Source organism: Rhinolophus sinicus, chromosome 18, assembly GCF_057876585.1.
Source record: "Rhinolophus sinicus isolate RSI-liver-muscle chromosome 18, RSI-T2T, whole genome shotgun sequence".
Lineage (NCBI taxonomy): Eukaryota > Metazoa > Chordata > Mammalia > Chiroptera > Rhinolophidae > Rhinolophus > Rhinolophus sinicus.
Genome location: NC_142518.1, coordinates 80,768,523 through 80,793,347, shown reverse-complemented (window position 1 = coordinate 80,793,347; position 24,825 = coordinate 80,768,523). Strand labels below are relative to the sequence as shown.

At 39.0% G+C, this 24,825-nt stretch overlaps 1 protein-coding gene across 2 annotated transcripts in view; it reads right to left on the bottom strand.

Annotated features, from left to right (window-relative positions):
- Positions 1-24,825, bottom strand: part of DOCK11 (dedicator of cytokinesis 11) — a 212,592-nt gene that overhangs the window by 101,870 nt on the left and 85,897 nt on the right. For both annotated transcript variants that reach the window (XM_019717035.3, XM_074323192.2), the window contains exons 17-23: positions 19,965-20,149; positions 19,798-19,863; positions 17,931-18,023; positions 15,819-15,942; positions 12,145-12,266; positions 11,560-11,646; positions 9,987-10,076 (exon numbers count right to left, since the gene is read on the bottom strand). In XM_019717035.3, the coding sequence (XP_019572594.2) occupies positions 9,987-10,076; positions 11,560-11,646; positions 12,145-12,266; positions 15,819-15,942; positions 17,931-18,023; positions 19,798-19,863; positions 19,965-20,149 (767 nt within the window). The remainder of the gene's footprint in view (positions 1-9,986; positions 10,077-11,559; positions 11,647-12,144; positions 12,267-15,818; positions 15,943-17,930; positions 18,024-19,797; positions 19,864-19,964; positions 20,150-24,825) is intronic.

The following is a 24,825-nucleotide window of genomic DNA, read 5'->3' as shown; positions in this document are numbered from 1 at the left end:
TATGCCAGGACCAAGCTGTTTTGATTACTGTAGACTGTAGTATAATTTGATGTCAGGTATCGTGCTACCTCCCACTTTGTTCTTATTTCTCAAGATTGCCAAGGCCAACCGGGGTCTTTTATGGTTCCATATAAATTTTAGGATTATATGTTCTATTTCTGTGAAAAATGTCCTTGGTAGTTTGATAGGAATTGCACTGAATCTGTATGTTGCCTTAGGCACTATGGACATTTTGACTATATTAATTCTTCCTATCCATGAGCATGGTATGTGTTACCATCTATTTGCATCTTCTTTAATTTCTCTCTTCAGTGTCTTACAATTTTCTGAGTACAGATCTTTTACTTCTTTGGCTAAATTTATTGCTAGGTATTTTAAAGTCTTTGAAGCAATTGTAAATGGGATTGTTTTCTTAATGTCTCCTGATGTTTCATTATTGGTATATACAAATGCAACTGATTTCTGAATATTAATTTTGTATCCTGCTATTTTACTAATTTCAATTATCAGTTCTAATAGTTTTCTGGCAGAGTTTTTAGGGTATTCTATATATAGTATCATGCCAGCTGCATATAATGACAATTTTACTCCCTCCTTACCAATTTGGATGCCTTTTATTTCTTTTTCTTATCTAATTGCTGTGGCTAGAACTTCCAGCACTATGTTGAATAGAAGTGGAGAAAGTGGACAACCTTGCCTTGTTCCTGATCTTAAGGGGAATGGTTTTAGCTTTCCCCCCATTGAGTATGATGTTAGCTGTGGGTTTATCGTATATGACCTCTACTAGGTTGAGATATGGTCCCTCTATTCCCACTTTCCTAAGAGTTTTCATCATAAATGGCTGCTGGATTTTGTGAAATGCTTTTCCTGCATCTATTGATATGATCACATGATTTTCATTTTGCATTTTGTTAATGTGGTGTATCACATTAATTGATTTGTGGGTTTGAACCACCCTTGCATACCAGGAATGAATCCCACTTGATCATGGTGTATCTTTTTAATGTATTGCTGAATTCTGTTCATTAATATTTTGTTGAGGATTTTTGCATCTATGTTCACTAGGGATATCGGCCTGCAGTTTTCTTTTTTTGTAATGTCTTTGGCTGATTTGGGGATCAGGGTGATAGTGGCCTCGTAAAAAGTGATTGGGAGCCTTCCCTCCTTCTGGAATTTTTGGAATAGCTTCAGGAGAATAGGTGATAATTCTTTTTTGATTGTTTTGTGAAAGTCACCTGTAAAGCCATCTGGTCCAGGGCTTTAGTTTGTTGGGAGATTGTTGATTACTGATTCAATTTCCCTGGTGGTAATCAGTCTATTCAGGTTTTCTGTTACTTCTTGAGTTCGCTTTGGAAGGTTATATGCTTCTAGAAAATTGTCCATTTCTTCCAGATTGTCTTATTTGTTGGCATATAGCTACTCATAGTAATTTCTTAATTTTTTTTTTTTGTATTTCTGTGGTGTCTGTTGTCACTTCTCCTCTTTCATTTCTGATTTTATTAATTTGGGTCCTCTCTCTCTTTTTATTGATGAGTCTGGCTAAAGGTTTGTAGATTTTATTTATCTTCTTGGAAAACCAGGTCTTGGATTCATTGATCTTTGTACTGTTTTTTTTTTTTTTTCTCTCTATTTCATTTATTTTCACTCTGATCTTTACTATCTCCTTCTTTGTACTCCCTTTGGGCTTATTTTGCTATTCTTTTTCCGGATTCCCTAAGTGTGAAGATAAACTGTTGATTTGCAATTTTTCTTGTTTCTTTGGGTAGGCCTGCAATGCTATGAATTTCCCTCTTTGAACTCCTTTCACTGCATCGCATAGATTTTGGTTGTTGTGCTTTCATTTTCGTTTGTCTTGAGATGTCTTTTGATTTCTTCCTTGATCTCCTGGTTGACCCATTCATGATTTAGTAGCATGTTATTCCGCCTCCATGTATTTGTGTGTCTTCCAGTTTGTTTCCTGTAGTTGATTTCTAATTTCATAGCACTGTGGTCAGAGAAGACAACTGGTATGATGTCAATTTTCTTACATTTATCAGGACTTTTTTGTGGCCTAACATGTGGTCTATCTCTGAAAATGTTCCATGTGCACTTGAAAAGAACATGTATCCTGCAACTTTGGGGTGAAATGCTATGAAAATATCGATTAAATCCAAGTGGTCCAATGTGTCATTTAAGGCCGTTGTTTCCATATTGATTTTCTGTCTGGAAGACCTGTCCCTTGTTGTCAGAGGTGTGTTGAAGTCCCCTACTATGACAGTGTTACTGTTCATCTCTGTCTTTATGTCAGTCAATATCAGTTTTATATATTTAGGTGCTCCTATGTTGGGTGCATGGATGTTTACTAGGGTTATGTCCTCTTGTTGGATCGATCCCTTTATTATTATATAGTGCCCATCTTTGTCTTTTAATATGTTCTTCATTTTGAAGTCTATTTTGTCAGATGTAAGTATTTCAACTCCAGCTTTTTTCTCATTTCCATTTGCATGAAATATCTTACTCCAACCCTTCACTTTCAGCCTGTGTGTGTCTTTTGATCTGAGGTGAGTCTGTTGTATACAGCATATACAAGGGTCTTGCTTTCTTATCCACTCAGCCACCCTATGTCTCTTTATTGGAGCATTTAACCCGTTTACATTTAAAGTGATTATTGATAGGTACATAGTTATTGCCATTTTTTTATTTGTAGTTAGATTATTTTCATCTTTCTTCTGCTTATTGAAGCCCTTTTAATATTTCCTGCAATGCTGGCGTGGTGGTAATAAATTCCTTTAGCTTATTCTTTTCTGGGAAGCTCTTTATCTCTCTGTCAATTTTAAATGCTTGCCTTGCTGGATAAAGCAATCTAGGTTGTAGGCCTTTGTTTTTCATCACTTTGAGTACCTCCTGCCACTTGCTCCTGGCCTGCAAATTTTCTGTAGAAAAGTTATTTGATGGTCTTATGGGAGTTCCCTTGTATGTAACCTGCTGTCTTTCTCTTGCTGCTTTTAGCATTTCTCTTTGTCTTTAAACTTTACCATTTTAACTATAATGTGTCTTGGTGTGGACCTGTTTCGGTTTATCCTGGTTGGAACTCTCTGCACTTCCTGGGCTTGTATGTCAGTGTCCTTCACCAGGTTAGGGAAGTTTTCGGTCATTATTACTTCAATTATGTTCTCAATCCCTTACTCCCTCTCTTCTCCTTCTGGTACTCCTATGATGCACATGTTGTTGCGCTTGATGTTATCCCAGTGGTCTCTTAAACCATTTTCATTGTTTTTTATTCTTTTTTCTTTTTGTTGTTCCGCTTGGGTGATCTCTGCTAACTTGTCTTCTAAGTTGCTAATTCAATCCTCTGCCTCATTTAACCTATTGGTAATTCCTTCAAGTGTGTTCTTTATTTCAGTTATTGTATTCTTCAGTTCTAATTGGTTATTCATTATGATTTCTCTGTCATCACTAAGCTCCTTAAACATTCTTATCATCAGTGTTCTGAACTCTGTCTCTCATAGGATGGTGACCTCTATTTCATTTGGTTCCAATTCAGGAGGTTTCTTCTGTTCTTTTATTTGGGACATGTTTCTTTGTTTCCCCATTCTGGCTGATTCTCTGTGTTTGCTTCGATGTATTAGGTAGATCCCCTAGAGTTCTTAGTTCTTGCTGGGTTACGTTATGTAGTATGTGTCCTTTATATTTGACTTGCACCACTTTCCTATTCTCCTGTACGTGTGCTTCACAGGTGACCCTTGTTTTGTGTATATTGTCCTGTTAAAGTTGATCTTTAATTGCTTTTGTCTTGTGAGTAGGTAGGATTGACTCTTAGGCTGACTAGTGTGAGACTTGGCTCCGCCCACAGTGGATGTTCTGCTGCGTGAGGGTTGACCTCTTAAATGAGGCTTGGCCCCTATGGGCTCTTGTGCCTGTAGAGAATTCCCTCTGATTGTGTCACTTGTAGGTCAAACCCAGTAATACTCTGCTTTGGTCTGGAGTTGGCCTCTGGGTGTATTGAATCTTGTGCCTCTTGGGCTGGGCCCTGGTGTAGGGCTATTGGAGAACAAAGCAAATCACCAAGCACAACAACAACAACAAAGAAAAAAACAAATTCACTCACATGTAAAAATAACCAATAACCCACACTCAACACAGGCAAAAATATCAAAAATACAAAAACAAAACAAAACAAAACAAAAAAAGCAGTGCCAATCTTGGCTTAAGCCCACCAAGTAATCTCCAGGTTGTTCTCTGTTGTACCAAAGAGTCCTCTGCGTATTGTGGAGGCAGAGCCGGCCACCTGGTGCCCAGAGTGAACCTGGGACTGCAGTTCTAGATGGTTGGCTAAGGGGTCTGGATGGTAGTTTTTACAAAGTCAGTGCAGTTTCTGCTCTTGCCTGCACATATGCGCACTGAGAGTAACACATCCAGCCCTGTGCTCAGGTCTCCTGAGTCTTAGGGTACTTCTTCCGTGTGTGTGTGTGTGTGTGTGTGTGTGTGTGTGTGTGTGTGTATGTGTGTGTTGTGTATGTGTGTGTGTGTATGTGGATGATGCCAGATTTCTGAGCTGCTGAAAGCCCAGAGCTGCCTCTGCCACCTGCTGCTGACCCCTGGGTGTGTCTCTGCAGTTGTCTAGGCAGGCCAGAAATGGTGGGGGCTGAGGATAGAGGAGTCTTCTGTCTCCTAGCCCATCAGTGTCACACTCTTCCCAGCCTCATCCCTTGGTCACAGCAGCTGCAAACTGGGTTCTCCCAGATCCTGAGGGCTATTGCTCCTGTGTAATTGGACACTACTCCTCAGTTCAGGGGCCAGCTTGAGTCTCTGGAAGGGCGGGGGTAGGATTGGGAGGGGAGGGGGAGGGGCCCAGGTATGGAGTTTATGTCCTTTGTCTGACCTAGGGCCCAGCTGGAGGTCTCAGCTGAGGTTACTGCCTCCAATGATGGATATGCTGCTCTCAGCAGGAGAGATCAGCTGTGGGAGGCAGAGAAAGAGCCCACCTCCTGGCTCTTGTGTTCTCTGTTCTGTCCTGGGACCCCCTGCGTCTCCACAGCTGCAGATGTGGGCTACGTCTCCACTCTGCTCCCTTCCCTCTTCTCCTGCGCGCCCAGTTTGCCCACTTTCAAGTAATCCTTATAAGAGTCTCTTAGCTGTTCTGTGTGGTGAGCAGAGAGTCCTTTGATGGGTTATAGATGTTCAATTTGTGGTAAGTTCCAGATGAAAACTCTAGAAGACCACCTCGCTACTGCCATTCCTATGACATCACTCTCAACACTACCATTTATATCTGAGTCATTTCAACAGGGACCTCTTAGATCTCTGTGCAGCTTCTCTTCAATCAAATGCATAAGGGAAGATACTGAGCTCAAGGAAATCATAGGCGATCCTTCAAGTTTTTCCTTACTTTTGCCCCCTCTTTTCTATCCTTATTACCATCATCCCTTTTCATGACCCTCTAACCTATAGCCAAAACAGTCTAATAATTTTCTAGGAAATCTCTGTACAGTTTATCTTTATTCCCAGTATGTCTCTCATTTCCTAATTAATCTTCCTAAATTACTGGTTACATCAGACCACCTCCTGTCAAGATTTTTTTTGATGCCTCCCCATTATCTAGGGCAGTGGGTCTCAACCAGGAGCCACTTTAATCCTTCCCTGCCCCCCCCAACACACACACACACACACACACACACACACACACACAGGACATCTGAGAACATGTGAAGATATTTTGAGTTGTCACATCTGGGGGGTGCTACTGACATCTATTGGGTAGAGGCCAGGGATGCTGCTAAACATCACACAATACATAATCCAGCTTCTTACAACAAAGAATTAGCATGCCCAAAATGTCAGTGGTACCAAGTTTGAGAAACTAGGACCTAGGATATTAAGTCCAAGTTACTTAAGAGCCAACCTACATTTTTAGCCTTAATACTCATTATTCTTCACAAGACCAAACTGGTGTCTTGAGTGATCCTTGAATGTATCATATGTACTCCTACTTTTGTGCGCTTGTTCACAGTTTTTAGCCAAATCCTAGCCACACTTCCAAGTCACGTTCAAAGCCCCACTTCAATGAAGCTACTCATTCACTCAATGAAGAAAGGCGCACTGAATGAACTACCAGTTGCCAAGCACATCTAAAAAAACATGGTTCCCGCCATCAATCCATTCCCAGTCTATGGGGGAAAAAGACACAGAACTAAATCACTGCAATACAAACTGCAAACAGTACAATAGTGGTATATACAAAATATACAAAGGAAGAAGCAACTGAGTCTGCAAGTGGGCATGGAATGTTCGATAAGGCTTCAGAGAGGAGGAACATTAAAACATAAGCATGATAATGTCCAAGAGAAAAGAGAGGTGGGCATTGCATGCAGAACTCATCTCCCTGCACCAGTCTTGCTCCTCTCTCATTTATTCTCAACATAGCAGCCAGAGTGTTCTTTATGAAAGCAAATTCGATAATGTCATTTTCCCCTAGTGAAAAAAACAAATCAAACCACCATGAACAAAAAGCTTTCAAGGGCTTCCCATGCCTACAGGAACCCTGCCCATCTCTCCAAACTCATTTCATGCCATCGTCTCCCCTCGCTGCTCACTGTGCTCTAGTCACACTATCTTTTCTTTTTCACAGTCCTTCAAACATGCCATTGCAAGGGCTTTACACCTGCTGCAATATTGTTATCCTTTTACACAGCTTTATTACTGATGCACGTCTTACTCTAGTCAGTCTCTTTTCAGCTTAACACATCATCTCTTCAGACAGGCCCTCCCTGACAGCTCTATCTAGAATACACTCCTGCTTATGTGAGATCCCATTAACCTGTTCTACTTTCTTCATAGCACTCATCTCTATCTAAAATTACTTTCTCAGTAATAACCTCTTTACCCCAACTAGAGCAGGTATGTTGTCAGAACTGTTCCCCATTATATTTCCAGCACCCACAGTAAGTGCTCAATATTTGGTGAACAACTGAATAAATGAATAAAATCGGGAACCATAAGATAAAGATGGGAGCCTCTAGTCTTGGTGGTTCCTCAGTTCACTGAACCCTTTGCACTCATACCCTGTATCCTGCATTTGACATTTAATCACATATTGCTTTGAACTGTCATTTGTACTGATGACCTATATTGCCATTTAACTTCTACGCATTCTGTGTCTCCAATTAGGAAATAAGATCTCTATGGAGAACGGCCCTGAGTTATTCGTCTCTGCAAGCCTCACAGCATCTAGGAAAATATTAAATACATAAAAAGAGCTCCACAAGTAGTTGTTAAATGAATTGAAAAACAATGTCATTTACAGGGACAACAGATAGCAAGGTTTGGTAGAAAGAATACGGAACTAGGAGTCAAGACACGTGTCACAGGCTCGGCTCAGCTCTGCTACTAACCAGCTGAATGACTACAGGCAAGTCACCTCTACTCGGGCTCCAGTTTTCTCATCTGTAAAAAAAGAAAACCTCTAGAATCTCCTTCAGCGCTAGCATTCCACAGAGCTGGTCGGCTTTCTGTAACCATATTGGCATTTCACTCACTGTCACTAGAGGGAGAGAGTGGGTCGCAAATGTCAGAAATTCCTACACCCTTAAAAGCACAAACATGAGTATTTTCTTTTTTTCTGTTTTAACACGTTGCGTACGGCGGGGTTTAAATCCCTCATACCCCTCTGTTCTGGCAGGTTTTTAAAAGAAACTACTTTAAAATGCACTCTTCTCTTTAAAGCGTAAATGCTTCTATGTCATTTATTATTTTTCTATGGAATTTTTTAGGATTTACTCACCTATGATGTTAGTAATCCCTCCTGGTGTGATACTGCAGAAAGCAGCTTCCTTTGTTATTAACGAAACACAAATAATTCAATAAAATGTGCAAAGTAAAAAGAGTCAACAGTAAAAACGAGAATTCTCATTATCCGTCCTTAATGCATGGCTCAGAAAAAAACGAAGATTCTCGTGATCCGTACGCAACGTGTTAAGAATACCAGTATATAAAAAGGATGTCTTGTTCCATTTCATTCTATTAAAACCTTTACAAAGCTTCCTCACTGGATGAAAAGCCAAGGATCTTAACAGGCTAAGCATTCATATATAGAGCTGGAGTTCTAGACATTACCCGAGGGAAGGATTTGAAAGTTAGATGACTGTTATACTTCTTAGTGATAATTAAGAATGATAGCCACCATTTATCAACTATCTCCCTGCTTCTACCCTTCTGACAATGTATTTCTATGATAAGCAGAATGATACTTTAAAAACCAAAGTCACAGATGTCATGCCTTTTTTCAAAGCCCTACAAGGTTTCCCATCTCGTTCAGAATACAATCCAAACTCCTCACCATGGCTTATGAGGCCTTACCCAAACAGCTCCCCAGCTACCTTTCCAATGTGATGTCTTATCACTCTGCAACAACCACAATGGAATTCCTGCTGTCCCTTGGACGCAGCAAGCAAGCTCCTCAGAGTCTTTGTACTTGCTATTCCCAGCTCTCCGTCAGAAATCCAGAGTTGGTGCCCTCATTTCCTTTAGGTCTCTGTCAAATGTCACTTTACCAAAGAGATCTCCTCTGGCATTTGATCCTAAAGAGCGAACTCTTATCACCCCTTATCTCCCTTCACTATGTTTTGGTTTTCCTTATAGAACTTATTACCACCTGACATGATGCATCTATATTGGTATCGATATATCTATATCTACACATATCTATCTATATCCGTATACCTCTCTCTCTCTCGCTCTCGCGCTCTCTCTCTCTCTCTCTCCCCCTCTCTCTCTCTCTCTCTCTCTCTCTCTCTCTCTCTCTCTCTATATATATATATATATATATATATATATATATATATATATATATATTTTTTTTTTTTTTTTTTTTTCCCGTCCATCTGCCTCCACAAGAAAGCAAGCTCCTTGACCACAGGGACATTGTTTTCTTCACTTACATTCCCAATGCTTAGAATGATGCCTGGCCCATAGGAAAGCACTTCAGAAATAAGTATGGAATGAACAATTACTATACAGCAGATATATTATCTCACTTCGGCCTCATGACCACCCTAAAAATTGACATTATTGTTATCCCTATGAGACCGATGAAGACACAAAGGCTTGGAGAAGTAAAGTAACTTGGCCAAGGTCAATCACCAAGTTACTAAGTGACAGATCTGGGACACAAACTCAGTCTGTGAGTCCAGAACCCATACATGTCATCTCATGTCATACTACCTCTCTAAAAGAAATGAACAGTTTTGTTTCCTGAGAATAATAAGCAATAACAGGTCCAAAGGGAAATCCTATAGAGGTGTCATTTAAAAATCAAAATTCCTAGTGGTGTAAATGTCTATTACATTGTTTTGTACACGTGAAACTAATAAAAAGAAATCAAAATTCCTTAGACTTGCCATGTCTGACCTACTAAAGGAGCAACCAAAAGAAGAGAGTCACTATCAGCTAGGTCTTATGCTGTGCACTTCAGTCCTAGCACACTAGGGACTAACTGTAGCCTTGGGTTCTCAATACATTTGATAAGATATGGTAGTTCTTAAGACTCTCTCCTATGCAACATGCAGAAACTAGGTTTCTTTAGTTGACCCTTTTGATAGTCTCTCATGCACAGACACAGGAACCATTTTACATTTTATCCCAAACAAAAGTGATTCTGTTTCTCCTGGCCCTTTTCCCTATTGCATTCTCCACCCTTCCTGGGCAGTCAGCAGGAAGAGAAAAGACCTGAAAAATCAATTTGTGGAACTGAAATAAACACTGTCAGGAGATTTTCCAAAACATGTCATCGAATTCTGGCCATAACATTTTCTTCCTAATATAGCAACTCTGCTGCCTGCTTCTAAACAGCCACTTGATGGAAAAGTACATAATAAAAAGTATTGTCTCGAGGATACACAGCCAAAAGTATTTTAAAGTATTAGTTTGATTCCCCCTCCTACCCCACATCAAAATGTGGCAACAGAAAGACATAAAAAACAAACTTTTGCCGAAAGCTGCTGTTCATTTACCTTTAAAAATTTAATGAGCTCCCCTGGAACTTCTTTTGAGCCTGATTGAATCAGCTGGCAATGATGGAAGAATTTGTGCACATGTAGATCCTGAAAAACAGATGGACACAGCCATATGAAATTTGATTCATTACCCACAGATGCTGGCTCTCTCCCTCTTCCTCCTCCCGCATCTTGCAAACCTCTTTATCTGGGTATTCTAATGCCCAGACTCGGCAGCTGCAGCTACCAACATGTGTGTCCATGTCCAAGGGGCCTCCTGACCATCACACAAAGCAGCAAGACCAGGTAAATTCAGCATGGACCTGCGCACAGCAGGTAGGCCACAATTTATGCCCAACTAGTCAACATTCATTTAATTCCTTTTTTGCCTGGTAGTGTAGTCTGTGAAGTTGGGCTGCTTCTACATTTTAATGAAATGAGCAGGAACAGAGGTCAGAACTGACAACTGAAGAAAAGATAGCAAGCAGGGGTTACCAGAACAATAGTCTCAGGCATTCAGTGCCCAATTTCCCACAGCACTTCACCGGTGAGTCCAGAGGTCCTCTATGGTATCTATATACACTGATTTTGTGGACATCGTAGACTATATCAGGAATTCGAAAAACGAAATTTGGATTTTGATCTGCTTCCTCTAATTATGACTTGTGTAACCTTGGGTAAATCATCTAACCTGACTGAGCCACAGTTTCTTCATCTATAAAATGGTTGTGTGGGCAGCGGGGAGTGAAGAGGACCTTGGAGGCCACACCAAGGAGCGTGGACTTCATCTTCTCCATCCCTGATTTTCCACACTGGGCTTCAGGCTTCCCACAGATGTTTGATTGCAATTTCATGGGTGCTGAGGCTAAGAGTCGACTGTTAGCAGCTAGCCACCCATGATCCACTGACTTCAAATTTCTGTGTTCAACTCTAGTCTAGCCAGGAGAAAATCATCAGACAAATTCCAATAAAGGAGCAGCCTACAAAATACCTACAAGATACTAGTAACTCCTGAAAATTGACAAGGTCATAAAAAATAAGGAAAGTCTGAGAACTTGTCACAGCCAAGAGAAGCCTGAGGAGATATGACAACGAAATGTAATGTGCTATCCTGGATAGGATCCTGGAACAGAAAAAGGGCATTAATAGGTAAAAAGTAAGGAAATCTGAATAAAGTACAGATTTTAGTTAATAATTATGTATCAATATTGGTTCATTAATTGTAACAAATGTGCCAGACTGATGTAAGAGGTTTGTAACAGGGGAAACCAGGTACAGGATATAAAGGAACTCTCTGTACTCGTCTCACAATTTTTCTGTAAATTTAAAACTGGTAAAAAAAAAAAAAAAAAACTTTAAAAAATGGTGACAAAAGCCTCCACATTCCTTTCAGAGTTTTGTGAGGCTCAAATTAGTTAATGGGAATAAAAGGATTTTATAATTTATGATTATTATTAAGAATGCCATTACTACTAATGAGAAAGTCCTTCAGGATGCTTCTCTAAGGCTATAGGAAATCAAACATAGTCTATTTTAATCAAGAAATATACTTGAGTATTAAAAATGACAAAATTCAATTGATACAACTTACTTGAGTGTAGATGGTAGACTCTAAGTGGCTTTTAATCTTCAACAAAGGCTTTGCACCATCTACCCACTTAATATCTACATTAGATTGCTGTGAACAGAAAATACATGTGAATTTCTGTAACATAGCGATGGACAGATAAGCAACATAGCACACCTCTATCATTTCAAACTTTTTTCTTCCCCCAGAAATGAATGTGTCAGTTTCACACAGAGGGAATTATTGGAGAAAATAACCTGCCTTTAGAATAAATGTATCCTAGATCATTTTGAATTTCCAATCCTTTGCAGATCAATCAATAAAAATGAATCGCAAAATAAGTGAATTTTTTAAAATAATGCACAAAATCCAAACCCCAGTTTTTTAAATGATTATTACAATCAAGAGACATGAGGTTACTTTGTCAGACTATTATAAAGGCGTCTAATCACTCATTTTCCATACTTACCTTTGTTGTGAACCAGCACCAGTCCTCAGACCACACTTTGAGTCACTATCAACTAGACCAAACTATCAACAAGGCTGAAAGAATTCTACTTTTTCAACATTTCACATGATTACGTGAACAAATGCAGATAAATATCCTACCCTTCTTAATTCTGCTTCATTCAGGTTCAAGTAGCCTGGGGGAAGATTGGCTGAAACTGGCAGCTGCTGCTCAAATGTGATGATTCTTCCATCCTTCAGCAAAGGTACCCAGGCAAAGCCAACTGCCAAGACAAGAATCAACCATGATAAATGAAACTGCAAATACCATTAGCTACATGAATATCTGACTGCTGAGGAGTGGGGCACGGTGGTAATGTTTCTGTGGGTCTGCATGCGGGAGTCCTTACTGGCCATCTGAGTACTGGGGAAGGAACAATGACTTTGGGTTGCTTCTTAATCCCAGCCTGGCCACTAACAAGTTTTTTACTCTATTTCCTTGACTATAAAAATGGGTACAACAATACACAGTCTCTCCATCTAACAGAGTTATTGAAAGACCAAAGTGAGATAATGTATGAAAACACTTTAAAACTTGAAAAAAAAGTGCGTCGATATTATTACCTTTACTTTGGGGGATAACTTTGGGTACACTTATTTTTTAAAGATTCAGCTCTCTCTCATCAATCCTTATTAAGACTGCAGTCTTATATCTGAGAATACCTCAGACAGCAATCACCAGGGTCCAACATTTCTTATAGCAACCCTAAGGTAAGGGACTATGGAAGACTAGTCACAAGTCAAGGTTGCATTCCATATTTACACAAGGCAGTACTTAGCTGGGCAGTTTTCCTGATTACAGAAGGAAGAGGTGTTGTAGGAGAATGCGGTAAGGGTACAGTGTTTACAACTTGAATCCACTGAGATTTCCCCCAGTCTCTTTACAGTTCTACCCAAAAGAGCCTCTTGGCTTTCTATTAGAAAACTCTTCATGTTCTAGCTAAAAAAGCCAGAACCATCTGTGTCAGTATTTCCATTATAGAGATTACTCTGGGCTTCAAGTGTTTATAACTCAGTTAAAAAAAAAGAAAAAAAAGCTTGCTCTGGACCAAGTGTTGGCATACGAGAGGGGGTGCTGGCTGGAGAGCACTTTTAAAAGCCATTGCTTTCTGATTCTTTAAAATTCTTTGCGTGAGTGTGTGTGTGTATGCGTGTGTTTATACTGTGAACACAGAAGTCAACACAAATCTAGTTAGAATGTTTTCATTCGCATATTAAATTTGGCAAATGCTTCAATTCTTAAAAGAAGATAATATGTTGCTTTCTCTAAGTAAACTAAATGGTTTTCTCAGATTCTGAAACACGCCTGAAGGGCATGTGTACTAGTACAACTTCAGAAATGCTTTACCCAGAGCTCTTTTATAAAAGGCACAGGAAAGTAACATGAGCAAAAGAACCATTCAAAAAGACTCTGTCAAAGTCGTTAAACTGAAAATTAGACAAATGACAAAAGGTTTCTAGCCCAGAACATAGGAAAATTAAAGGAAAATATATTTCTCATTTTGGGCAACATTTTTTTCCTCATAGAAATTTTTATTGAGATATAATTCAGATACCATACAATTCATTTATTTAAAATATACAATGGTTTTTTTACTATATTCACAAAGTTGTGCATCCATTGCCACTACCTAATTCCAGAACTTTTTCATCACCCCAAAAGAGACTCCATACCCCTTAAAAGTCACTCCTTATGTCCCTCTTCCCCCAGTCCCTGGCAACCACTAACCTACTTTCTGTCTCTATGGAGTTGCTCAGGCAACATTCCTGCACTGTGAATTCATCACAGCATGGCCAATGTGTCTCTCTCAGTCAAAAATCACACAGAGCACCTGGAAGCTGTACAGGTACAATGTCAAACACATTCCATCTGACTCAAAGGTGTGAAGCCACTTAAAGGATGGACAGTTAAAAATGATGAGTGGCACATAGAATAAATGTCTCATGCTCCACTGAGCATCTTGCCCACTACTGTCTACAATTTGGATAAGGAAATAGTATAAAAAGTTGTCTTTTCAGAGGTATACTGTCATGGGTTTTCATTACTCTGCCAGATTTCTTCTCAACCCTCAAGGTCCCTGCCCTGACCACACTGCAGTTTCTATGGGGATACAGAACAGGACCACACTATCCACAAAGGGAACTTACTAATATTCCTCCCAGGCATCACTCAGATGTCTCACTAGCACCTTAAACTCAACATCTGTCCAAAACCTGCCATTCCCACCCACAATTCTGTTATTTGGCAACACAGTTGACCCTTGAACAACGTAGGGATTAGGGGCACCGATGGCCCAGGCAGTTGAAAATCTGCGGATAATTTAAATTGGTCCTCTGCATACACGGATTCCCAACAACCAGTTGACCTTTGAACAACACAGGTTTGAACTAAGCGGGTCAACTGATAAAACTCCAGTGTAAGTGGACCCGTGCAGTTCAAATCCATGATATTCAACGGTCAACTGTACCTTCTTCCCACTTTTGAAACTTCAGTGCTAACTCTGAATCAACTCTCTAGTAGCCAATCATTTGCCAGGTCCAATATATTCTTATTCTGCAATTCTCGTTTTCTCCATTCCCCTGCTACTGCCATAGTGCACCCCCTTTCTTTCCTGGTCTTTTGAAATACCCCCTAACTGGTGTTTCTTCCTTCCTGCTCTAGCTTACCTCACCCATAATATTGCTGCCCGATTGGAATTCATATAAAATAGCCCTTACTGGTATTTATAATCCTTCAATACTTCCATATTGGTGACAGAATAAAATCAAATCCACAGCCTGGCATTCAGGGCTTTCCACAAACTGACGCCTCCTTTCCAAACTGGCATCCTATGATTCCCCTCCCAGCACCTTGTGCTTCGGTCATATTGAACTACTTGTGGTTTCCTGTCCCTACCCCTCAATACTCAAAGCCTCACTCAAAACATCATCTCCTCCTGGTAGACTTTCCTGATTCCCAGCCACTTGTCCCTCCTCCGGCTGAAGTAGTAACTTGCTCTTCTCTGAGATCACATAGCACCACTTTCGGGGTAACTACTACTTTGTATCATGTATCATAGTTGTCTACACAGGATTTATGCCCCCTACCAGATCATATGCTCGCTGAAGATGAGATTATGTTTGACTCTCTGCTGTATTCTCCACAGTACAACATCTTGCTCACAATATGTAAAATGAATGAATTTAAGATTTAGCCAGTTTGGATATGACTCTTAGGGCATGCTGACATTTATACAGTGGGTGTGACACAGGCCATGTTTATAGGGACTTCTATGTTCTCCAAGGATGTTTCTCATTGATTTATCTAAAGCCTTGCAGAATAGGATCAGGACTGGGACTTACTCAAATTCATTAAATCTGTTCTATTAGAACCAGGCAGCCCCCAATCTCCCTCAGGCTCAAAATTGCCCCTAGCTCTGGGCTCACTTCCCTCTTCCTTAGTGAGCAGAACAGGAAAATTCTGGTTGCTGGGCTCTTCTTCATAAAAGAAATAATACAAATATTATACCACAGTATGTATTTCTCTCTGAGAATGGCAATATTACTTATGTTTCTTATGGTGGTCCAAGAACATTGGCAAGCATTTGGACATTTGGTTGAAATGATGAAAAAATGAACATATAATTCATCTTTTACTAATGAACTTTTAAACTCAGAAATTGACTTTATGGTGAGGGGAAGTAGTAAGTGGTCTGTAGCTTGATAAAAAGAGTTTATGTTCTAGACAGTTCCATCTCAAATAGCTAGAGAGAGAGACATTGAAAGCACACACGTACCTGGAGTTTCGACTGTGTCCTGCTTTTTGGTTGTTCCCTTTGTGTTAATTTCACAACTTACATGATAAAAAGTGAAAAGCAAATGATGTTTCTGATGCAGGTGAATGGGAAGTTCAATTTTAATCTGAAATGACAGCAAGATTACACATAGAATTTTGTTTTAATGGTCAAGCTGGACTGTCAGTCCTTTAGTTCAGTTTCATCATACTTTTCCAATGACATACTTTTCTAAATGACAGTCCAAGTGGTCAAATAGATATGATTTAAATGTTTTCCAAATGTTTTCCTGGTCAGTTTCAGTTTGACAACAATATTCTCCTGGGTTGTAAGAGCCAATTGATTACTTTTGTGGGAAAGTTCAGTGGATTCTCCTGGCTTCAACTTTGCTTCAGGATTTTCTAAAACACTGGATCAAAACTACATACTCACAGCCCCAGGATGCTATGTAACTCATTCTGAATTAGTGAATGCAATCTGTCTAAAATGGACACTGAATTTGAAAGGCTACTTTTTTCTAAGTTGTTGTCCTCCTTTGCATGAAAAAAAAAAAAAGCTTTGCAAATAAATGTGCAAAAAGTCACTATGGTATTATGGTATCCATAAATTACAGTTCACACAGATGTCTTCAGAACAAAACCACAACTTTAACCTTGAATAAAGATATAAAAATTGTCACTGCTGACACATGAATTTAATCCTAAAAATTAATACTTTAATAAAGCATCTCAAGTAATTTTCCAATCAGAACTTAACGGAATGTTTGCAATGCTTTTTAGAAGTATGTGAGAGACAAAGTACAGATTTAATTGATTTAGTGCACACGCATGTACATGCACAGGAACAGACACACACACACACACACACACACTCTCCTGGTCAACACATAGTGAATGAGTGAAAAGCCTGTTTATTTCTGACATCCTAAAGATAATATGGATTACTTACTACAGGATCAAGTTTTCTGTAGTGACTGGCATTGGTTATATATAGGGACACGTTGAACAGCTTTGGTGAGGGACATCTGGCCTAATTACCATTCACTCAAGGCATTGCTCTGGTGTCATAACTAATTTCTGTTGTAGGTATATTTCACCACAGAACATGACTAGTCACAGTATCCAAACCACCTGGGTATCTAATGCTCTGCTGTATGTAAGTACAGCCATACTCCCTCCCTAGGTGGCAAAAACACAAGGCCACTATCCTCCTGTCTCCCATGAAACTAGGGGCATTGGATTAAGAAAGAGATAAGCAAGGTCTAAGGTTGGGGTAGAAGGCGTCCACATGACAGCAGGCGGGCCTGGGGACATCGTTGACAGCAGGGGTGATGGTATCAGATCAAGCCAGGAACGAAGACATGAGGCCCGAGAAGCAGAAACAGCAGAGCTTGTGGCCTTGGATGCACATCCAGGTGCCATGGAGACATGGGAATCAAAAGCAGTGTGCAGATTTGGATAAACCAGGTACATACAGACTAGAGGAGGCTATGACAGAGACACTAAGAAAGCTACCAGGAAGTACACAGAGACACAGACTCAGAGAAGCAGGAAGAAGGAAAGAGAGGCAGATACAGGGTCTGAGGAAGGGAGCACAGAGACTGGGAGACCATGCTACTCAACACTGCACAGAAGCATTTAGTGCAGCCAGTGGAATTCTGGTGTCTCAGCTGTGCTGCTGTCTCTCGAAAAGCATTTCACTCAGAGAGGCTGCACCCTCCCACACAGAACTGCAGGAGGAAAGAGCTATAAGAGCCTTCAGGAAACCTCTTCCGAATTTCTTATTTTAAAGCTGAGGAAATGGAGACTCAGAAAGGGGAAGTGACTTGATCAAAGTCACAGAGCCAGTTGTCAAAGCTAAGGCTTCAATCCCAGTCCCAGTCTGATTGTTTCCTGTATTGTTACCTCACCCCAGAGCCCTTCCATTTGTAGGCAAATCTTCCACAGTCATCAAAGGGCACCAAGCCGGCAGTGACCTTTGTTTTGATGTGACAGTTTCTATTTTCAAGGCATAAAACATTCAGGGATTGAAAGTGCAGATAAAATGAAGGAAATGACTCCAAAAGAAAAAGAATAACCACTGTGTTTTATACACATCAGAATAATGTATTTTTACCTCATCGTAGAACTCTGGATTCTGATTGTGATGTGAAACAACAGCGAATGCATTTGCGGTAAAAACAGACCCTGCAGGTTTTCCATAAACGCACTGCAAAAGAAGGAAACAGAGTCACCACTCTCAGTGCAGGTCTTCAAATGTGATGCTATGGAACCACATACAGTTACAGGCATCTGTGAGCACAAGGCCATGGCCAAGCCCACCTGGCTCTCCCCATGAGCTTATAAATTCCAAGACATTTACAGTCACTCGACCTCACCACAGACATCACCTAACTTGGCTGAATAGATGCTTCTGAATTTCCAGCCATCCAAGAAATGCAATTCCAAACTAGCTGACAGTAAGAAGTCGAACACAGCTTATCATTTGGAAGGGAAACACTCTCAAACCTGGCCTGGAAAGCTTACTTCTCTCATGCTATTTACGTTTCTTAGTATAAGAAGCTCTCACTCAGCCAGTCAGCACCTTATGCTGAAAGCTTGTTGTGCAGTGGGAAAGGTGAGGAGTTTAAAAAGCAACAACAACAACAAAAAAAAACACAACAACAAAACCCACACCGAAAAAACCAGCAGATACATTCCTAGCCTAAAGGAATTAAAAATTAAGCTACAGACAATTTACTGTTCTCTCACTTTATAAGCCACATTTTAAAAGTCACTGGCTTTCTGTAATACCAATAAAAATAAATGTAAGGCTTTTTATGGTTCCGTGGAAAGATCCAATTTCATTTCTAGTATGAGTTTTTCACTTCCATAGGCCTAATAAGCTCAAGGATGAATATGGAGCCGGCATGCCAAGGTACTAATTGCCTCACTCTGTGAGTTCAGAGCCAGCCTCCAGACCAGCTAAGAAATGAAATTAAGACTCCATGTGAGTACAGAGCCAGCTCTTCTTAAATATGGTTACAAAGGCAATTTGCAGAAACTGCTGAGAGGTAACCTAAGACTCTTTAAGTATACAAAAGGATACTGCATAGGGGAAAATGAGCCGTTATTCTCATTTCCACTGAAGGGAGAATCAGAGAAAACAAATTTAATTTGAGCAAGCTAATCCTTAATTTAACTTAGGTTTCTCTGTGAAAAAAAAATAAAAATCTCTTTTAAATGGTAGGGGCTATTAAACATTCAACAATTTAGTCAGGGGCATTCTAGCCTCTTTCCCTAGGCGGTTTGAGTGAAAGACTAGCCATCCATCTGTCTGACTGAGGCTCAAGCTAGAGAAGTGGCAAGCCAGATGAACACTCTGTGATGACTAAATGTTCCGATTTCTCTTTCAGGCCTATGATCAATGGGCTAAAGAGCAAAAAGTAAAAAGCAGCTATAAAGAGTGAGAATGTAAAAGCACTGTGAAGTCACAGGTATTTAAGGATTGCTCTATAATACTAAGATGCTGCTTTTCACATATCACTAGTCCAAGTCTGGAGGCACCATTTGGCCAGTCAGAGAGTACAAGTCATATCTCAGATCAAAGCAATCACGCTGTGCTTCTGTCAGCTCAAAGCCCGTTCAGGTTTCAAAAAGAAGGGAGTTTATACTCCCCTGATGGTACCATTATAAACTGTCAGGTCATAGGAGAAAATGACCTTGTGCTTGGGAATCCGTGAATGCAAAATCAAAGTGGAGCAAAGGCAAAAATCTGGTATGTGAAGCTTACTCATTTTTAAAGCTCCTCCCTCATTTTGTTATTTCTTAATATTTAACTAATCCTTCAAGTTAATGTGTGAGAATAGAGAAGGCAATGTTACATTTTTCACTTCAGTACATTTTCTTTTGGACGTTTAACCAAATTAAACTTAGCATATGAAACTACCAAGTACCAGAATCTCTAGCTCTACTAAAAATGCTTATCAGTGTCGTAAACAAACCTTTAGAGCTCTAGCATCACTTTCATCTGAATCTCGGAATTCCACACAGACCGCGATGTTCCTCGCCTAAAATGATTAATCATTCAAAATGAGTCATAGAATGAGAAGATTATAAATAACATTAAGTAACATTTTATACCCCCAAATGTACAGTTTACATTGTTTACCTTGGCAAATGTTTTCTGGCTATCGTATTTTAACTGCAACGGATACACATACAGATGGTTTTTGTAAATAGTAAATGGATAACAATATTTTGTCATTTCTGGAACAAACTCTTCAACCTCCACAGTAATATTTTGACAATTCTTTTCAAAAGGCTTCAGGGGCACATATGAAGAAGTAATACAATCTATAGCCAAAAAAAGTACAACAACAGAAAACAGGCAAAGATAATAAATTTAACAACCATTAACACATTCCTACATTTATAAAAATATACATTGATTGTGTTCTCAAAGAGTGATTAAAAAACATAATTCTTAGTGATTGACAAAAAGTCACACAACCCCTTTAAGAACCCAAAAGGACAAGTAGGGTAAACAGATGCCAGTTTCAGTGGAACCTCTCAAACAAGACATGGATTTCGATTTCATTCTCAGTTAAGATTACAGTGATTTGCCAAATATAACACATCATAATTTTGACTATTTAAACTCTGCAAAGAAATCCATTACATTTTTTCTCCTATGCCTGCAATTTCGTTTTCACTGCAAATTTTTATTGGTATCAGGGAAGTAACAGTAAATTTATGCCTCCAATTAGCTCAGGTCTAGCCACTTTTAAAGAATTAACTTGGTGCACATGCAAATTTTCACCTAAGAAGTAATTGAAGCCTTTTGAAACTACAGATCTGATGATGTGTTACCAACAATAATTTCATGGGAGAAGTGTCTGTTCAGGTCCTCTGCCCATTTTTTAATTGGATTTTTTTTTTTTATTGTTGAGCGGTACAAGTTCTTCATATATTCTGGATATTAGCCCCTTTTCAGAGGTTTGTTTGCAAATATCTTCTCCCATTCGGTTGGCTGACTATTTTGTTGATGGTTTCTTTGGCTGTGCAGAAGCTTTTTCAGTTTGATATAGTCCCATTGATTTATTTTTGCTTTTACTTCCCTTGACTTTGAGGTCAAATTCATAAAATCCTCTCTGAACCCAAGGTCCATAAGTTTAGTACCTATGTTTTCTTCCATGCAGTTTATTGTTTCAGGTCTTATGTTTAGGTCTTTGATCCATTTTGAATTAATTTTGCTACATGGTCATAGATAGCAGTCTAGTTTCATTCTTTTGCACATGGCTTTCCAGTTTTCCCAGCACCATTTATTGAAGAGGCTGTCTTTCCACCATTGTATGTTTTTAGCTTCTTTGTCGAAAATTATCTGTCCATATATGTGTGGGTTTATTTCTGGGTTTTCAATTCCATTCCATTGGTCTCTGTGTTTTTTTCTGCCAATACCATGCTGTTTTGATTACTGTCACTTTGTAGTATAAACTGAAGTCAGGGAGCGTGATACCCCCAGCCTTGTTCTTTTTTCTTAGGATTGCTTTGGCTCTTTGGGGTCTTTTGTGATTCCATACAAATCTGGCAGAGGACCTGAATAGACACTTCTCCCAAGAAGACACACAAATGGCCAACAGATATATGAAAAAATGCTCAACTTCACTAGCTATTAGGGAAATGCAAATCAAAACCACAATGGGATATCACCTCACACCTGTTAAAATGACTATTATCAATAAGACAAGTGACAACAAGTGTTGAAGAGGCTGTAGAGAAAAAGGAACCCTTATACACTGCTCATGGAGATGTGAACTGGTACAGTCACTATGGAAAACAGTATGGAGGTTCCTCAAAAAATAAAGAATAGAATTACCATATGACCCAGCAATCCCTCTTCTAGGTATCTACCCCAAAAATCTGAAAACATTTTTCTGTAAAGATGTATGTACCCCGATGTTCACTGCAGCATTCACAGTGACCAAGACATGGAAACAACCAAAGAATCCTTCGATAGACGAATGGATAAAGAAGTTGTGGTATATATACACAATGAACTACTACTCTGCAATAAGAAAAGATGAAATACTGCCATTTGCGACAACATAGATGGATCTTGAGATTACCATGCTAATCAAAGTAAGTCAGACAAAGTCAAGAACCATATGCCTTAAGGCAACAGCAATCTTGAGAAATAAGAACAAAGTGGGAAGTATCACACTACCTGACATCAAATCATACTACAAGGCCATAGTAATCAAAACAGAACAGTATTGGCATAAAAACAGACACATAAATCAATGGAACAGAATAGAGAGCAGAGAAATAAATCGATGCGTATATGGTCATTTAATCTATGACAATGGAAGCAAGAATCTACACTGCGGTAAAGACAGTCTATTTAATAAATGGTGCTAGGAAACTGGACGGACACATCCAAAACAACGAAGCTAGACCACCTCCTTACACCATATACAAGAATAAATTCAAAATGGATTAAAGAGTTAAATGTAAGACCCAAAATCACACAACTCCTACATGAAAACATAGAAAGTAACTTTGCAGACATTACCCTTAGTAATATTTTTACTGATATATCTCCTCAGACAAGGGAAGCAAAAGAAAAAAGTTATGTGGAATCACATCAAACCAAAAAGTTTTTCCACAGCAAAGGAAACCATCAATAAAACAAAGGCTTTTTCACTTATATGTGGTTTTACATCAAACTAAAATGTTTTTTCACAGCAAAGGGAACCATCAATAAAACAAAAAAAGGCATCCTACTTAATGGGAGAAGATATTTGCCAATGATACATCTGATAAGGGGTTACTATCCAAAATTTATTTAAAAACTCATACAATTCAACACCATAAAAACAAAGAACCCAATTACAAAATGGGCAGAGGACCTGAAGAGACATTTCTTTAAAGAGGACACACAGATGGCCAACAGACATATGAAAAACTTCTCAACCTCACTAATCATTAGAGAAATGCAAATAAAAACCAGAATGAGATACCACCTCACTCTGATCAGAATGGCCATCATCAATAGATCAACAAACAACAAGTGCTGGCGAGGAGGTGGAGAAAAGGGAACCCTTGTGCACTGTTGGTGGGATTGCAGATTGGTGCAGCCGCTATGGAAAACTGTATGGAGGTACCTCAAAAAATTGAAAATGGAACTACCTTATGATCCAGCAATTCCACTCCTGGGTATCTATCCAAAGAAATCCAAAACACTAATCAAAATAATATATGTACCCATATGTTTATTGCAGCACTATTCACAATAGACAACACATGGAAACAGCCAAACTGCCCATTGGTAGATGACTGGATTAAGAAACTGTGATACAACAGTGTGAGGGATATAAATGATAAATGTCTAAGTTTTGCTTTGTCTTGTGCACCTGAAACTAATTTAAAAAAAAAAAAAAAAAGAAAAAAAGAAACTGTGATACATTTATACAAAGGAGTATTACTCAGCCATAAAGAAGAATGAATTCTTACCATTTGCAACAACATGGATGGACCTGGAGAATATTATGTTAAGTGAAATAAGTCAGACAGAGAAAGACAAATACCATATGATCTCACTTATATGTGGAATTTACAAAACAGAAACAGACTCAGAGATATAGGGGGGAAAAAGTGAGGATTTCAAGATGGAGGGGAGTTGGGGAGAAGGTAAATGGATTAGAAAGTACAAATTAGTATTCACAATATTGCCACGGAGATATGAAATACAGTTTGGGGAATATGATCAATACTGTTGTAAAGATTATGTAAGGTGTCAGATGGACACTGGACTTATTAGGGAGAACACTTCATAGACTGGGTAGATGCCTGACCATTGCGCTATACACCTGAAACTGAAGTTGAATAATATTCAAAGCCAACTATAATTATATATATATATATATGTGTGTGTGTGTGTGTATATATATATATATACATATATATATATATATATATATATAGTCACGTGATGTGAAGTACAACATAGGGAATAGAGTCAATGGCATTTTAACAGCTATATTTGATGTCAGAGGGGTAGTAGATTTGGGGAGGGTGGTTATCACTTTGTGATGGCTATAAATGTCCAACTATTACATTGTTTTGTACACCTGAAATTATATACATACACACACACACACACACACACACACACACACATCCTGAAAGCAATAAAGGTACAAGACAAAATAAAAATAAGAACTCATGGACACAGACAACAGTTTAATGGTTACCAGAGGGTAAGGGGGGAAGGGGGTGGTAGATGAGGGTAAAGGGGATCAAATATATGGTGATGGAAGGAGAACTGACTCTGGGTGGTGAACACATAATGCAATATATAGATGATGTATTACAGAATTGTACACTTGAAACCTATGTAGTTTTACTAACCAATGTCACCCCAATAAATTTAATAAAAAAGAATAATTTCAATACTTCCAAGCATGAAAAACAAAGCCTTTGAGAAGTGTAGCAGTATACATTATTGAAGTGGCCACTGTAGTAAAGGTTATTCATATACTTAAGGGGCTCTAAGACTGCTTGTCCTTGTTGCAGAGCCATAATGATGGAGAAGGAAGACCCAGGGAGAGTCAGACCTGAGGACACAACATTTTTTGTTGGGTTTGGTTTTCGCTGATTATTATAGTGATACTTACAATAAAATATCTGGAGTAAAGGTACACAGACACAAGTGATGATTCCATTACCAAGAGATAACTACTGTTAATATTTTGGTATATTTTCTTCTGTTTTTTTTCTATGTATGTTTTATATAAAAACACAAAAATCCTACTATATGTATCAAACTTTATCCTTGTTTTTTTAGTTATTTTCAGGTGTACAAAACAATGTAATAGTTAGACATTTACACCCCTCACAAAGTGATAACCCTCCTCCCCCAATCTACTACCCCTCTGACATCGTATATAGCTGTTACAGTTCCAATGACTATTCTTTAAGCTGTACTCCACATCCTGTGAATGAATATATATGTATATATATATATATAT